We start from the raw sequence: 15,737 nt of genomic DNA, 5'->3' as shown, positions 1-15,737 counted from the left end.
AGGGAAAGGACGACACTTTCTTTATGACCCATGCTTTACGTCACACCCACGTGTCCACTCACAAGGCTAACGAAGTGAACGCTAATAGTTATGCATGACAAACAAACAAAGCAGTCGTTAATAGCGCTGACGCCGGCGTAGAAGTTCATTTCTTTCTTTGCAAAACGATTTGCTCACTCACGCTTCACGAGATGCCTCAATGTGAGCGTATTCAGTAATTAGGCGGATCAGTTCACATTTATTGTTTCCAATGACGTGTGTACCGTTGAACTCGGGTAACGCAAACCACACTCGCTGCAATGAAGGGCATTAAAGTCATCTGGCGAGGATTTGTTTTCACTACTAGCGTGCTCTCTTATACGCTCATTCGCTCAACTGCCGGTTTTGGACAATTCAGGTATTCCCAGAAAATAACGGTATTCGATATATGGCAGCATATGCTACAATCAGCATACTTATTCCGACGGCCTTCTTTAAAAAAAAAAAAACATTGCCGTTATTTACCGGAAGTAAACTCCTTGTTAGAAGTTAGCGCTGTCTGTGCCGTTCCTTCTCGGCGTCCCTTTATTGCTTGCGTATCACTTAAAAAAAATGCCGTCAAGGTGACTTGCCAACAGGCCCAAATTTCAACACTGTTGACTTTTACCAGAGCCCGTTTGCCCTTACTTTAGGACCACCCTGGGCCACGGGTATGCTGTCAACCATGTCACGCGACCCATTTGTATAGCGCGCGAATAGCCACCAGCAGCTGATCGAGGTGTAGGGAAAAAAAGTGTGTGCTGCGCGGTGTCATAATAATCTAAGTATCGTTAACAAAGTCTAGCTTACCTCGTCGCATTATGACATCGGAAAATTTATTTTGCTTCTATACGTCAGCTAATTGCGTGACTTTTCTGAAAATTTCTTACCCTAAATCATTTAAAGTCGATTTGCAGTGCTTGCTAAGCTTATAAAAGAAAAGTCCGGTGTGCCCTAAGGTGTCGTTGAGATATATAGACAGATCAAAAGGAAAATACTAACCAGTTCATCTATACTGGTCAATATAACTCACCTGGAAGTTGGTTCAGCGGACGTAACAAATTTAAATATAATCAGGGTAGCGACGCCCATCTTGAAGTTCTTGCCCTAGGTTACCAATGGGCCAGGGGATTGTGACAGAGTCAGGGTGTGGTTAGTTAAGGGATATTATATGTCGCTTAATCTTACATTGCACGATTTCAGCCGATTGAATCAAGAATTTATGTATCTAGCAATCGTGTGTATGTTCTTCTTTACGGTTGCACTGCATACGATATTTGCCCCAGATTCGCTCGCCTCAACCACCGGTTAGGGAGAAATGCGAGAAATTTCGCTTCCGCACGATAACGCTTATCGGCGGGTGCTTAGTTCTGAATGCTACTCACTTGTCAGAGACAAGAAACACTAGAGAAATACTCGAAAACCTGAAAATCTCTGGCGCGAAGTACTGCATCGCATTGTTGGCCTGTCTGGATAGGCAGTTAGAAATGGATTTTGTTAACTTGACATGTGACTGTTCGGGACCTGTAGCCGGGGGCTCCACGCCCATGTTTGACTGTTTCATATGTCATTGATTTTGTAGAGTTTATATGAGCGATGCTTTTCATTACCTGCATTCCACTTTTCGGGCGTCCTACATTTTGATTTTATTTCGAGAAGCAACCTGTTGAAAGACGGCGCGATTTTCGTCCTTTCCGAAGTCTAGCCTTCGCGCTCCTAATTTATTATGCCACCAACTTACACAGATCTCGACGCTCCTCGCATTATCTGCAGTTCAACGACCGACGCGAATTTGAAAGCGTTGTCATTTGACAGGCTTGATGTGGAAGGTGGAAGTAGGCTTTTGCGCTGACACAGTAACGCTTGCCACAAGCATTGTGTCAACTCTGCCGACGCAACTCGTCAGAAATGCGACAAAACAAAACGCAGCTCTTGAAAGCTGAGATCAACAAAAAAACAAAACAATTGCGGTATGGTTTATCACCGCCTTCGTCGGCAAGCTTCTCGCGTTTGAATTGTCGACTCCAGCATCATTGAACCCTGCTTAATCCAAATATGAGAACGGCTAATTATGTTGCCCAATAGTCACTACTGACTCAGCCACCTGTCAATTGAACGTGTGCAGATATTGAAACCGAATGAATTCATACCTGGCATAATAAAGCAACTAGAATTATGATTCCATTGTTTAACTGTCACATATAATGTTCAAATTCTGCAATTCATTGCTTAAACACATGAATAGGAAGAGAGCAGGTGTAACACTAAGAACATTGCACCGATGAAATATGAAGTTTTAACAAATGATGATGCTTATTCCTCTTTTACCGGGCCACTTATAAGCTATATATATATATATATATATATATATATATAGCGTGTTTAAAGGGCACCAGCAGCGTTTCTCGTGCCGCGTAAGTGTGTTTCGAGGATCGCGCGCTAAAAAAAACATTCTCGCTGCATGCTGTTAGAGTAGTCCGCGTAGAATTGCAGGAGTTTCATGTTCATTCGCAGGCGAATGCAGTCATGCGAAGTTACACCATTGCGTCCATTGGCGAGACGACGGTGCCGGCTACGGGGCAGAAGGCCTGGCATAAGGCTGCGGGACTCTTCAAGGCTTGCGTGGCGCTGGCCTCATCGCACCGCAGCGAGGTCAGTACGCGAGAATACTGACAGGTTGTGAGCTCTAAGCGCGCATTTCCTTACCTAATCAAAAATATCAATTCGAGCTCGATTGGAAGATTATTCTTTGGTAATATTTGCCATATTCCTCATTCGGAACGAAAACAGAGCTTCCGTAGTGAGAAACTGACAAAAATAGAAAATCGGGAGTGGCGCCATCTGGCGTGGACTGTGTGGTGCACATCACATGTGTGATGTCAGCAGTTCTGATTCGCACGGAACGGTTTAGAAGGTGGTCGCGTGAAGATTACGCCGACTCCTCCGTCTTGGCGCGGGCGGTTCAAACTGAGAAGCAGCAGCGGGAACTCCGGAGGAAATTTTCTACGCAGCAAAGTGTATTGGCCCACATAAATACGATGATATACTTCTGGACAAATACTCTGTCGATCTAGCTCGGTTTACTATTGTGGTTTTAGTGTCCCTTTAAGAGACCCCGGAAGCTCTCTATGCTCATTAGCGGTTTTTCTCTCGCCTTCGCTACCTCCCGCGCGGGCGCTGCCTCCTCCTCGTATACTTTTCTATGTGGTTCGTACACACTACGTCAGTACTGAATGTCACGTTTGTTTTTGTTTTCTTGTTTGAAAGCATCGTTACTTTCCTCTCACCAGGGATATCATTCTGGACATTGTTGATTTCGGCCACATTGTCAAATCCTATTATGGCGGAATTTTGAGCCAATCAAAGAGGTCGTACTTCTGTAGTCCTTTGGGCCAATCGGAACTGTCAGGAAGTCGAATTATACAACCTAGTGGAATTCGCCGATGTCTAAGAATAGCATCTCAGGACATTCCACCTTTTGGCTACATGGAATTACTGCTGCACACGTGGTCAAAACAATGACAATTAGGTACATATGCCCTGCGTCTGCCTTTTGAACGCCGCTATTGGAAATGACAAATAAAACTTCAGCCTTCTAGAAGTTATAGCTTGAGTGATACTCTGAATAAACGTTCGGAAGAACTCGAAAGCGATATTTTTCTGTAACTTGTTTGGGAAGGTATGTTCTCGGTTGAGTGCCCGGATAACGGCTCTGGCTTCTCGCTCAAGGTCACTTGAAGGTCGCCGACAACGGGAGCTGAAAGCATTTGATGCTTAAAACACGCTATGCATGGTGTGAAATCAGTTTATTATGCACTAGAGGCAAGGGAGGCGACAAGGACTTAGAGCGGGCATGCGATTGCATTGCAAAGGTATGCTAGCAGATCGTATACATGGAATAATTGAGAGCTTTTCTCTTTGGTGACGTCACGTGAACGACCCCATTGGTTTCTCGGAGTTCGCAGAAGAGACAGGAAAATTCTGACTGAAAGAATTCGATCGTTTGTTGTTAAAATTTAATTGGTGGCTTTACTGCACTGCGTAGCGCTGCCATTAGTTCGGAAAGGTCACCGTAGCGGTGCCTATTCTATATGAGATATGCACGTTTATCTTAAAAAGATGTATTCAAAAATGTTTCAGCTGGTTGTGGTGACTTCTAATTATGTCACAAGTCGTTGAACTTACTGCATTACGAGCTTTTATATGCCTACTTATAACGTTTCCTGGTGAGAAGTTGCGACAGTTGGTGCGTTTCGGTCGAAGTAGGTAAGTAAAGGACTGAGGCTGACGGGCGAGGGCTTGCGCGAGTTTTTCCTTTCAACCGTCATGCTTGGAGGTGATACGATCGAGCACGCGTAGGACTCGATAGACTGTCTCGAACATGCGTTTGTATGGCATTAATGGCACTACCGTTGGTTTAGAGGTGAAAGCCCAGGATGCATGGTTGTTCGGCTTCGGGGTGGTCTGGTAGGTAGAGGTGAGTATGGGTGGTTCAGAATCTTGCATGGCGCGTCTCTTGTCTGATGACAGGTATTTTCGACTTCTCAAGAGAGGCAGTGGGACAGTGCAAGAAAAAATGAAAGCCCGAGCAAGTGGTTTATAAGGTCCAAATCTATACATTAGGTAAAAAAAAAATGGCTCCAGTTCACGCTGTGAAAGCGGTTGGTCAGCGAAGCTGTGGTATATATATCACCTGATTCGATAGACCAATGTGACGTAGCTTTGAATCGGCTTCTGCCGAGCTTGAGAACAACGCCATTGCGCATACCGACGTTGCTGTTCCTTTCGTAGCTTATCGTATTCGTGCTGCTCTTCAGACGTCCTTACTGTGCATAGCTTGCTTTGGCCAGGAACCGCTGCGTCCTGCCCAGCCTGAGCACGGCGCCGTTGTGCTTACTGGCGTTGCTGTTCCCGCCTGCTCTGGTCGGGTCTTCATGCGGCTATTCGGAGCCCTAACTATGCGTGGCCTTTCCATAGCGCAATCGCAACACAAATGAAGTCAGTTTCTAGGCGGCTTCTTCTTTTAAGCTTGAAAGTGTAGTGAAGTCACTCCTTGCTTTGTAACTGCAGCTTATGCAACCGTAACCTTTCCGGAAAACGCTTGCGGCGAACGCTGTACGCGAAGGCTAGCTTTCTAGTTCTGTTTTTTTTTCTTGTCCCCGCACGGCCAGAGCCGCGGATGCGCGGAGACGAGCGCCATCTGGTGGTGCTTCAAAGAATCCAGCGTCGCGCGGAGCGCGCGCCTTCGGTTGTGATTGGTTGAATTGTCTGATGACGGAGACGAAGAAATCCCGGTATCCTAGTCATATACAGCTTCGCTGTAATATAACCTGACACACTACTCTCTCCGTGAGGGCTTCAATAGCGCACGATGCACTTCAATAAACTGTGCGCCGAGTAACGTCCCATGCAGTACTGTTTTTGTCAGTTTTGATGTATATATATAGCCTGTTTTCATGGTTCAGTATCGCGGAGAAACTCTTGAATACGCACTGACTGTTCGCAGGTGGGCGACTTGACTGCGTGGCTTGCGACGCTGGGCTTGGACTTGAACAACTTGAACCCTTCTATCGACCCCGTGGACATGATAGTGCGCTGCTCACTCGATTTTGGCGTCGAGGCTGTCTTCGCTGTCAGGCCCTCTGAGCGCTCATTCATTGAAAGGAAACGGTCCATCGAGGTGCGCATATAGTCAGTCTTGTTTGTCCTTTCTTTTGCTAATCTTGCTGCAGCCTTTGGTTTTACATTTAATATTGAATATAATACTGACGATTATTAATTTAACCTACAACTTTGCAGATTACACTAAGAGCACTCAGTAGCTTGACCCGCAATGGTCCTTTTGGGAAGGCTTTTGAACAACTGAAAGTGCCTCTCTGCAAGAACTCGTGTACAGAAATACTACGGGTATTGCAGCATACTTGCGTATAATGAGGGCCCTGCATGCTTTCAGATGGTGGCCGCTAAAGACGTTCCCTGTCAAAGTCACTCAAACCCGGTAGTTTATTTGTCCAGCTGTGTCAGCGTTATCCGTTGCAAGTGTCACCAATCATATTGCTACGCAATCTGCGCTTTTACTGAGCTATCAAATTTACGTTCATAATACTTTAAGCACGCTAACAAAAGTTTTCCATGCATTTCATTAGTTTGCGCTACACTGAGCGATTAGATGTTTAAAGGGGCCTTGTAAAACGCCAAGGAAAGCTTGTTGAGCGGCACCATCTAGCACCACCTCGATTCATTGATTTTGTGTACTTCGTAGACAGGACGTGACGTCAAGGAGCGACGCTATAATGATTGGTTAAAATGTACTGTGCAATTTACGTTCGTACGATACTGCAAGTTCTGCGAAAAAAAGCAACGTCAATACGTTTTGAAACTACTTTGACTATCGCACAGCCACGGGTGGGGCCTTGCAATCTATAGGGAGCCAACATCACCGCCGTATGTAGGCTCCCTATTTCAACCATGGGAATGTCACATGACATGCCGACCACATTGTAGCACTTTGGTGCGCCAGCGGCCCCCTGTCGGAAGCTGTTGTAACCATGAAAGTGAATCCATGGCCTCCGATATTGGGCCGTTCGCCGCCTGATCGCGGGGGCCAATAGACTAAACAGGCTTGGCAACAACGACGCGCCGACTTCCGAGCTATCGGTGTCATCACGTGACGTCATGGGAAGCTTAAATGTGGCATATATAGGACAGGGAAGATTCGAGTGGGGCGTAACTCTCGTTTCGCTAGTATGTTGATGTTCCTCTGGCCAATAGCATGGGTTTGTGTGAGTCAATTTTTCATAAGGTTGCCCTGTATTCTATCATATGCTAAGACTAGATTTAGAGCAAATATGGTCACCCGGAAAACGCGCTGCAGGGTCCCCTTAAAGCCCCTCGCGGAGGCAATGCACCACTATGGCCCCAGCTATTCATCGACAGCACTCCAGGATGATCCGATCGAAGGAAATTGTCTGTCTTCTTTCGTTTCCCTTTTTTGTTCCTACTCCTCATTCTACTCCATTGCAGCGAACTTATTTTTGGGAACGGAAGTTCAAGACGTCACTGGAGACGCAGAAGCTAAGCGTAAACAAGCGACACTTGAACGGAGACGCTTAAGCGCAAATGTGCACCTGTCTGAAGAAACAAACGTGTCAATGTGCTAGAAGTTGGAGACAGTGTGCACGATGATCAGGGTGCACACTGTCCTGTACGAGTTTACGCTTCACGAGCTTTATGAGCTCATAATCCGTGGCATGGCCCATCATGATAAAGTGAATCTAGCGCGAAACAACAAAGCCAGACATGTAGAATGGAGATCACAGCTTGCAAGGAATGATGGCCCATCACTTCCTTCACGTTTGGTTCTTGGTTTGGTTCTCCCTGGGGTATAGGGGGAGAACATAGGCATAGAACTAGTGTAATGCTTTCGAGTGCCGCAATAAGTAATTTACTGCGAGGACCCTAATTAACCCACGCACTTTATGCTTTTCACGCACATCACTGGGACGAAATGCAAAAACGTCCGTGTGCCACGCATTGGGAGCACGCTAAAGATCCCCAGGTGGTCACAATATCCGGTCTCCCACTACGGCTTGCCTCATAATCACATCATGGTTTCGGCACGTAGGACCCAAGATATTATTGTTAATTTATCTTGCACCACTCAGACATTAACCTCTTTATTTTTCAACAAATACAGACTAGTCACCCTTCGTTTGAGAGGGCAAATAAATCTTTCTGCATGCGTCGTATCACGCCTAAAGAGAACATGCAGTAAATCTAGCATTCTGTAATCTACAGTTCAGTATGCCTCTGTTAAGTTTTAATGCAAAATTCATAATTAACCCGAGAACTTAAAAGACAGGACACGTCACTGTTGTGCTGCCACAAACCTATACTCGTTCCCCTACCATTTACTTCAATTGCAATAAATAAATAAACGCGAACAATCATTTCCGCATAGCCTGGCTAATATTGTCGAAACACGGAGCGCCTTTGTTGCTTGACCGGCTGCTCTTTGGAATCAAAAGTCATGCGCATTTCTCTATGTCAATTTTGCATTGAAAAATAGCACAAAAAATGAATCATCTCGTGTTCAAGTGATTTACAGGCATTTCGGCTGGGGTCCAGTCTTCATCCTATATCTGAATACAAGCAATCCATGGCGCCACTGTGGTTAATATACATGCGCATGTCAACCGGCTGCAGATATGTTTACATGAAGAACGAAGAAAATCGTTCTAAGGAACAGCTGGGCACATTTATACATGGATGGCGCTTACAAAACGTGACCTTAAAATGCAAAGCGCGAAAAAGAAACGAACAAATGAGTTAGCAAGTTGACCACAAAAGCCGTCACCGAAAAGGTGCCAAGCTATCAGGAAGTTATTAGACAGCTATACAAAGTAAGGATAGTAGTTTTATCGGCCGTATAAACTAGCAGACATTGGTCAACTGAAATAACAAGCACGGTCTCAAAAGCGCACAGGCAAGCACGAACACATCTGACTCGATGACCACGGACACTCGCTATCAAAACTCTGACGTCAGAAAGAGCGGCATCGAGCGAATTGCCCTTCATGTTGCCTCTCGCTTCAACGCGAGCAGCGAAAGCAACGCACACGACGCCGTGAACCCTCGGCGCGCATGTGCCCTGTAGCTACAGCATATCGCATTCGAGATAAGGCCCGCGCTGCCGCGCTGAGCACACAGGCAGACGCTGTCGCCGCTGGAGTAGAACCAGTAGAACGCCCCCTTTCCTTCCCCCTGTGCTGCCTTGCGGGCGCGAGATCGAACCACCAGGTTTCTCGGCTCGCCCTCGCAAGCTTTCACTCTCACCCACATCATACAGCGCGCGGCCGCGATGTTACGGCACTTATTACGCCGACGACGATGGCGTAAATTTACCTGGAGTGTCTACATATACTTGTATACCGCAAGAAAAAGAAAAAAAAACGGGGGAAGAAATGACGGGCTACCCGTACAAGCAGATCAGTCTTCTCACTCTTTCATTTAGACCAAACGCGGCGGCATCAATCTTATACCGTAAATAAGAAAGGATTCGCGGGCTTCTCTAAAACATAATTTGAACGGAACCCAGAATAAGGTAACCTGACTTTGAGCATATCAGATGAGTGGTAAGGGAGGCGGCCGAGTTTAAGAGATCGGCAGATTCGGCAACATGTTGGCGAGGGATTTGTGATTGTTAAAGAGCAATGACCTTCTTTTTGTCCAATGTACTTTTTTTTGCATAGCGTACATTCAAGCGTACATACAGACTGTCCCAGCTAACTTTGGCCAGAGTTTGAATATATGCGAATACCACGTATAGCTAGACAGAACCATGGTAATGTTGTTTGCCGTCACTTGGAGATACTCAGATTATTTTTCATTCTACCTAACTACATAAATAGTCTTAATTAATTAAGCGACCTAATTAACCAATTAATAAACACACCCACACGCAGACTCACACACACCGACACCCCCAGACGCGTACGCACGCACGCACACCCACATCATTACCATTCAAACGCATTCCCTCACCACAGTTCCCGTTCAAGAAGGCATCGCAATTTTTTTTCTTTTTAATTTCGATATTCGAAACGTTTACGTTGGCAAGCCTTTCGTCGCGCATCGTTTCAAGAGTAAAATTTTGCGTGGAGGGTGGTCTATATTTACACTATCTGAAAGTAGGCCTTCTTTCGCGGTCCAAAATTTTGTTGCTTTCGGCCTTTAAGCCAGTCGACGTCTTAGATCTCTGGTGAATTTGTTTTCACCGACCCTTTGCTTCACATGAATTTCTAAAAAAAAATAACATTCAGAGGGCTTTTTTTTTTGCGGTTTCGCCGAGGAGACTGAACAGCCTTGACCACCGAGGCATTTGTGTTCACTTGATGTGCAGTTCACGCTTAGCCACGCTGAAGAACTGTGGCACCAATACCGCCACTCGCTGCTGACGAAGTCGACCCAACATGGCGTGGACTTCTACGCAGACACGTTGGCTCCGTACGGCGTCAGTGCGGAGAACGCGACGATGGTGTACAAGATAATGGACTTGGAGAATGAGCGTAAGCTTCGCCACGTTTTTGTAATACATCCGTACACACACGCGTATATATGAGCCCTGTCGGAACACTTTCTGTGTGCGCCAACGTTCGAATATTTTAATGCATATTACGTACTTGTCATTTTTCATTTATTTACTTTCTCCTTAAGGCCCGAAGGCTTGCGTAAGGTAAGGGGGCCCTGACATGTTTGCAAAAGCTCGGAAAATTACCGGGACAATAAAAACAATAGGAAACAAGAAAATGCCATTAGTGAGCAGGCATTGCTAGTCAGAAAGTCTTGTTGCCCCCCCCCCCCCCCCCCATTGTGACAATAACTATACTTTCCGAGAGCCGGGGTAATCTGCAGGAACCGGTATTCGACTAACGATTTTGATATTATATTATTTTTGGGTGATAAACAGGATGGCATCATAGTCCGCCTGCGAAATAAACGGCACTTGCTCTATAGGCCACCAGCTGCTTGAACTGCTCAATCTAAGCCGGGTGACGAGGGCGTCATTTCCATTTATAATCTTTCGGAAAGTATGGCGTATGTGGTACGAAATAACTCATCTTTTTAATCCGAAGCATCGTTTTTCTCGCTGTTCGGGCTTTCTTTCTTCCGACGTTTCTAGGCCAAACAAACGTCGGTCCAGGCAGCCTCCGCGCCTGACCCGCAAAGTCTGTTGGAAGCGTGACGTCAAGCATTCTCTCTCTCTCTCTCTCTCTGCGAACGTGATTTCACAGGCTATGTCTCTACGCAGGTGTATCATACTCAGTGGCGTTAGGTGTTACCTCAACCGCAGCCTCTGCGTAGCGGCAGTCGAACCAGTTGTAAGCAGGCGTCTCATAGTGGCATCAGGCGTTCTCCACCTGCTTCTTATGCTCACGCAGCAGATTATGCGAGTTCAAGAACGCGTGTGCGTGCGTGCGTACGTGTGTGCTTGAGAGAGAAGGAAGTGTGTTACGTTGTGAAGGCGCTTATCTGTCATGCGTTCTACTCGAGATGATTGCGCGTTTACTACACATGGTATTGTGGTGGTTTACGTGACAATTGCGGTGTATAAAAGCGGGCGCCTAGAAAGTGTGAGTCGGTCTGCTTTTGTTGGCGACTAAACGATTCCCAATGGCCGAGTCGAAGTACACACGAACGTAAATGCCATTCAATCACGTCTTGCGGGGCAAATGCTTTCCGTTAACGTATATTCCCACAACGCGCGGGATAAGTGTAATTTGGTCTACCGTCTTTAGTCTTCTTTTATTTTCCGCTTATTGGACCTACAGAATATTTGCTATCGATTCAATGTGTTAACGTGGAAATTTCCCATATGGGGAAAATCCCCATATGTTTGGAGTATTAGTATTCGATTGAAAGATCACTATTCTAAAAACGCTACTTTCTCGGCCGATATATACTACCCGGCCATTTCACAAGCATTCGTGGTTTTCTGAGCTGACATATTCAATCACAGATAAGTGAATGGCAGAGCACGTTTTACAATGTGTAGTCCCTTAGGCCTTGTCGCGCGCTTTCATATTTCTTTTTTTTTGTTCAGCAGCACACTGAAAAAAAGAAATTCCGATCTCGACAGACATTTCAGCCTTGAGCTGCCACGAGGGCAACGAGCACACAACCGTGAACCTCACTTGGGGCCTTTTGCAATGCCGCACACCGCAGCAAAAGATTCCGCCGTGGCAGATTGCTTCAGGCTACGAATTTTGGAAGCTTATGCCTGCTAGAGTGTGGGTCACCACCATGCTCACTAAAAAAAAATCATCCTGCAAAACTAATCCACAGTCCAGCAGGCCAAGGAATCCGCCGAGAGGCAAGAACTCTTGGCCGTAACCTCGACGGCTGCCCCAGCCCACTAACTGACTGGACGCGAATCGTTTTGATTCGAAATAAACTTTTCTCACTCACTCACTCACTCCCTCACTCACTCACTCACTCACTCACTCACTCACTCACTCACTCACTCACTCACTCACTCACTCACTCACTCACTCACTCACTCACTCACTCACTCATCCACTCATCCACAATGGCTATCCAAGTCAGACAATAGCAAACTGCGTCATGTATCATGCGTGCACTGCACCCGGGTTCCTCCCGCGCTTCACGGCTGCGCCTTCTGTCGGCGCAACCGTGAAGTTCGCTTAAGCCTTGTGCCGTACACGCAGAGACCCAAGTTGGCGTCAGAGAAGTTCGTTGAAGAGCGGCACATGCCCAGTGTCCCATTGAAGCGGCGCATACTTACTCAAATAGTCCACATTTTCAGACTGTACAACCTTATAAGGGTGGACGCACGTTTTCTTTAGACGGCTCTTTCTCCAGAATGGGGCCTTTTTATTTTTGGTGGGATATCTGTACAGCCGGAAAGAAAGCTGGTCTGAACATGCCAGGAATGCTATGCGGAAGACTGTATGGGAAACGAAATAAAACGGTGGCGACAAAGTTTGCTCCACGTGTGGCACATAAATCCGGATCGATATGGCCAAATGACGATCCTTTGCTGGTTCGGAGTCCTGGTGTCAGAAAGAAGATAACGCTGCAATTTGATGATGTTTAGTGTTTCTTTCGGTGTGTGTGTGTGTGTGTGTGTAACTTCGCAACACCTGCCTTTCTTTTAAAGACAAACACAAAAATATTAATTTGCATGGGCGCAGGATATTTCGTGGCGAAATTACGCATATTCAAACCATAGCGATGACCTGCTTTTATTACCTATCGAATATTGGTAGCAGTACTGAGCGAAAAAAATATACGTGAACAACAACACTAAGTTTTCACACATTCGCGAAGATTTTCAACCTTTATTTTATAGAAATTAACGAACTGTTTCCCGACCAAGTCAGTGTCTGCACGCTCCCCGAATTGCCTAAATAATGGTGTTTATTTCGGTACTCATTCAGTGCCATTTCGCTCGGCAGGCAATTTTCTTTTTTTTTTGTGGGCCAATAGGCTGTAATATGAAAGCTGATAAGATGACAAACAGATTATTTTCGGAGGGTCGCTTTCCTGGGAATCAAGGTATCGAATCGTCATGCTAACGAAGAGGGCTGCAAGGCAGCTAGACAACAAGTGACAGGGGATGGGGCTTATGACAAAAGACGGAAGGGTTGGTCCTCAGCGCCGATATTTTGATTTTGCCTTTTATAACCGAGATATCGTAAATGCAAAAAATACGGATGTATGTGGAGCATTCGGATTCGTAGCATCATGCTGGTATAAGTCCAATCAAAAGACAACAACATAAAATACGTGTATAGACAAAATGCAATATAATATTCCTTTTTAATTCAATCAGCAAGACACAGTTTGTATTATAATTACACTTCAGCATAATAATACGACCTTTCAGCATACATTACAGTCCTTTTAATAATACTTAAGCGTAACAAGCAAGGGTTGACCAAGGAATGCCTCAGCTGATTAAACGTTTCAACAAGAGGACGGGTCTTCGTCAAGGCCCTGACAAAAACGAACCCATTTGCCTAAATGTTGCCTCAGCTGCTCAACGCTCCCAGCCCCTGTCTTCCTGTGAACTTCTGTCTTATTTGGATTAAGCACAACGAGAAGGGTCTTACTTTATTTTGCCTGAACAGGAAGGAAAGTGCAGAGAACACGAGATTGTAGCCTTTTCCTATACACATATACACTGGGGCTCAAAAACATTGCCAGCTTTAAAGCCGAACCTCTGAAAACATAAAAAAGGGAATGGTGGAGGGGATGATTATGCAGTTATGCAGTCGTACGCCATCGCTGTTGTTTTGTAGGTTTTTAGAAGTTTGGAGGCATGATTTGACATTTCTTAAACGGAGGCTGACCGAGAAGGATGGAGAGGGGTCTCGAGTGCGAGCACTTGTCGAACGACTGGAGAGAGCTTCTCTGTGGTGAGCGTAGCTCGCCTACTCGTATTCATAACATTGAGGCATCTGTTCGCTTCTACCTTAGCCTAACGCTGCCTTGAACGGCCATTTACAACTGCTGGTGCACTACAAAACATTTGGGCGAGGCCAGGGGCCTTTCAAGCGCTCAGTAGTCGCACTGAAAGAGTATGCCTAGTCAAGGGGCTAGATGAATACGCGTCTTGCCGAGTGGCTTACTAAAAAAAAGTGTACAATTAGTGTACAATTAAGGTCACAGACAAAGTCAAAATTATTTCAGCTTCCGAGTTCCATACGAGTTCCTTCGGAGCAGCAGACACTGCTGGCTGTATCCGCTGCGTTTTGAACAAGGAACTAGCTAGCATGCGTTCCGAAATGTCAAATCTGAACAAGACTTCGTGAGCGACGTTACTTTTTCACTACCCTGATACAGTATGTCTGATATTGTGAATCAGGCACGTATATATTAACAACAAAAAATAATTCAGAGGGTATTGAAGTCGAATTCGAGCTGCTGTCAGCACTGAAACAATAACAATGAGGTGTGCACCCCTACACAGGTCCCGTATGCACAAAGAACGCTCCTTTGTTTCTTTTTTTTTTGCAGTCATCATATCTCTCAACAAGCACATGAGTGTAGGGTCCTTGTTCGTTATTGGAACGATTGAAGACATGGGACTGACAACAACACCCCTTGTCACGTCAGGTGAGTGTTACGCTGTACTTTCATTTTAACACGAGAGTACACGTTATTACGATAAAAAAAGAAACTGCTCGTAAAAATATCAATCGCACTACTAGTCGAGAGGGACGCCAGTGCAATATTTATCTATTATGGTTTCATCATCATCATCATCAGCCTAGTTACGCCCACTGCAGGGCAAAGGCCTCTCCCATACTTCTCCAACTACCCCGGTCATGTACTAATTGTGGCCATGTTGTCCCTGCAAACGTCTTAATGTCATCCGCCCACCTAACTTTCTGCCGCCCCCTGCTACGCATGCCTTCCCTCGGAATCCAGTCCGTAACCCTTAGTGACCATCGGTTATCTTCCCTCCTCATTACATGTCCGGCCCATGCCCATTTCTTTTTCTTGATTTCAACTAAGATGTCGTTTACCCGCGTTTGTTGCCTCACCCAATCTGCTCTTTTCTTATCCCTTAACGTTACACCCATCATTCTTCTTTTCATAGCTCGTTGCGTCGTCCTCAACTTCAGCAGAACCCTTTTCGTAAGCCTCCAGGTTTCTGCCCCATATGTGAGTATTGGTAACACGCAGCTGTTATGCACTTTCCTTTTGAGGGATAGTGGCAACCTGCTGTTCATGATTTGAGAATGCCTGCCAAACGCACCCCAGCCCATTCTTATTCTTCTGGTTATTTCAGTCTCATGATCCGGATCCGTGGTCACTACCTGCCCTAAGTAGATATATTCCCTTACCACTTCCAGTGCTTCGCTACCTATCGTAAACTGCTGTTCTCTTCCAAGACTGTTAAACAATACTTTAGTTTTCTGCAGATTAATTTTCAGACCCACCCTTCTGCTTTGTCTCTCCAGGTCAGTGAGCATGCATTGCAATTGGTCTCCTGAGTTACTAAGCAAGGCAATATCATCAGCGAATCGCAAGTTGCTAAGGTATTCTCCATCAACTTTTATCCCCAATTCTTCCCACTCCAGGCCTCTGAATACCTCCTGTAAACATGCTGTGAATAGCATTGGAGATATCGTATCCCCCTGTCTGACGCCTTTCTTTATAGGGATTTTGTTGCTTTCTTTGTGGAGGAC

At 45.7% G+C, this 15,737-nt stretch overlaps 1 protein-coding gene across 4 annotated transcripts in view; it reads left to right on the top strand.

Moving 5' to 3' along the window:
• The window catches only part of LOC142592807 (neprilysin-1-like), a 187,358-nt gene that overhangs the window by 154,869 nt on the left and 16,752 nt on the right, over window positions 1-15,737 (top strand). For 3 of the 4 annotated variants that reach the window (XM_075704488.1, XM_075704490.1, XM_075704487.1), the window contains 4 exons: window positions 2,533-2,670; window positions 5,525-5,698; window positions 9,920-10,085; window positions 14,560-14,658. In XM_075704488.1, coding sequence (XP_075560603.1) covers window positions 2,533-2,670; window positions 5,525-5,698; window positions 9,920-10,085; window positions 14,560-14,658 — 577 coding nt within the window. The remainder of the gene's footprint in view (window positions 1-2,532; window positions 2,671-5,524; window positions 5,699-9,919; window positions 10,086-14,559; window positions 14,659-15,737) is intronic. The other variant, XM_075704489.1, reaches the window with a different exon arrangement.

Source organism: Dermacentor variabilis, chromosome 9 (genome assembly GCF_050947875.1).
Source record: "Dermacentor variabilis isolate Ectoservices chromosome 9, ASM5094787v1, whole genome shotgun sequence".
NCBI lineage: Eukaryota > Metazoa > Arthropoda > Arachnida > Ixodida > Ixodidae > Dermacentor > Dermacentor variabilis.
Note: the sequence above shows the minus strand (reverse complement) of the source record. Positions and strands in the feature narration are given on the sequence as shown.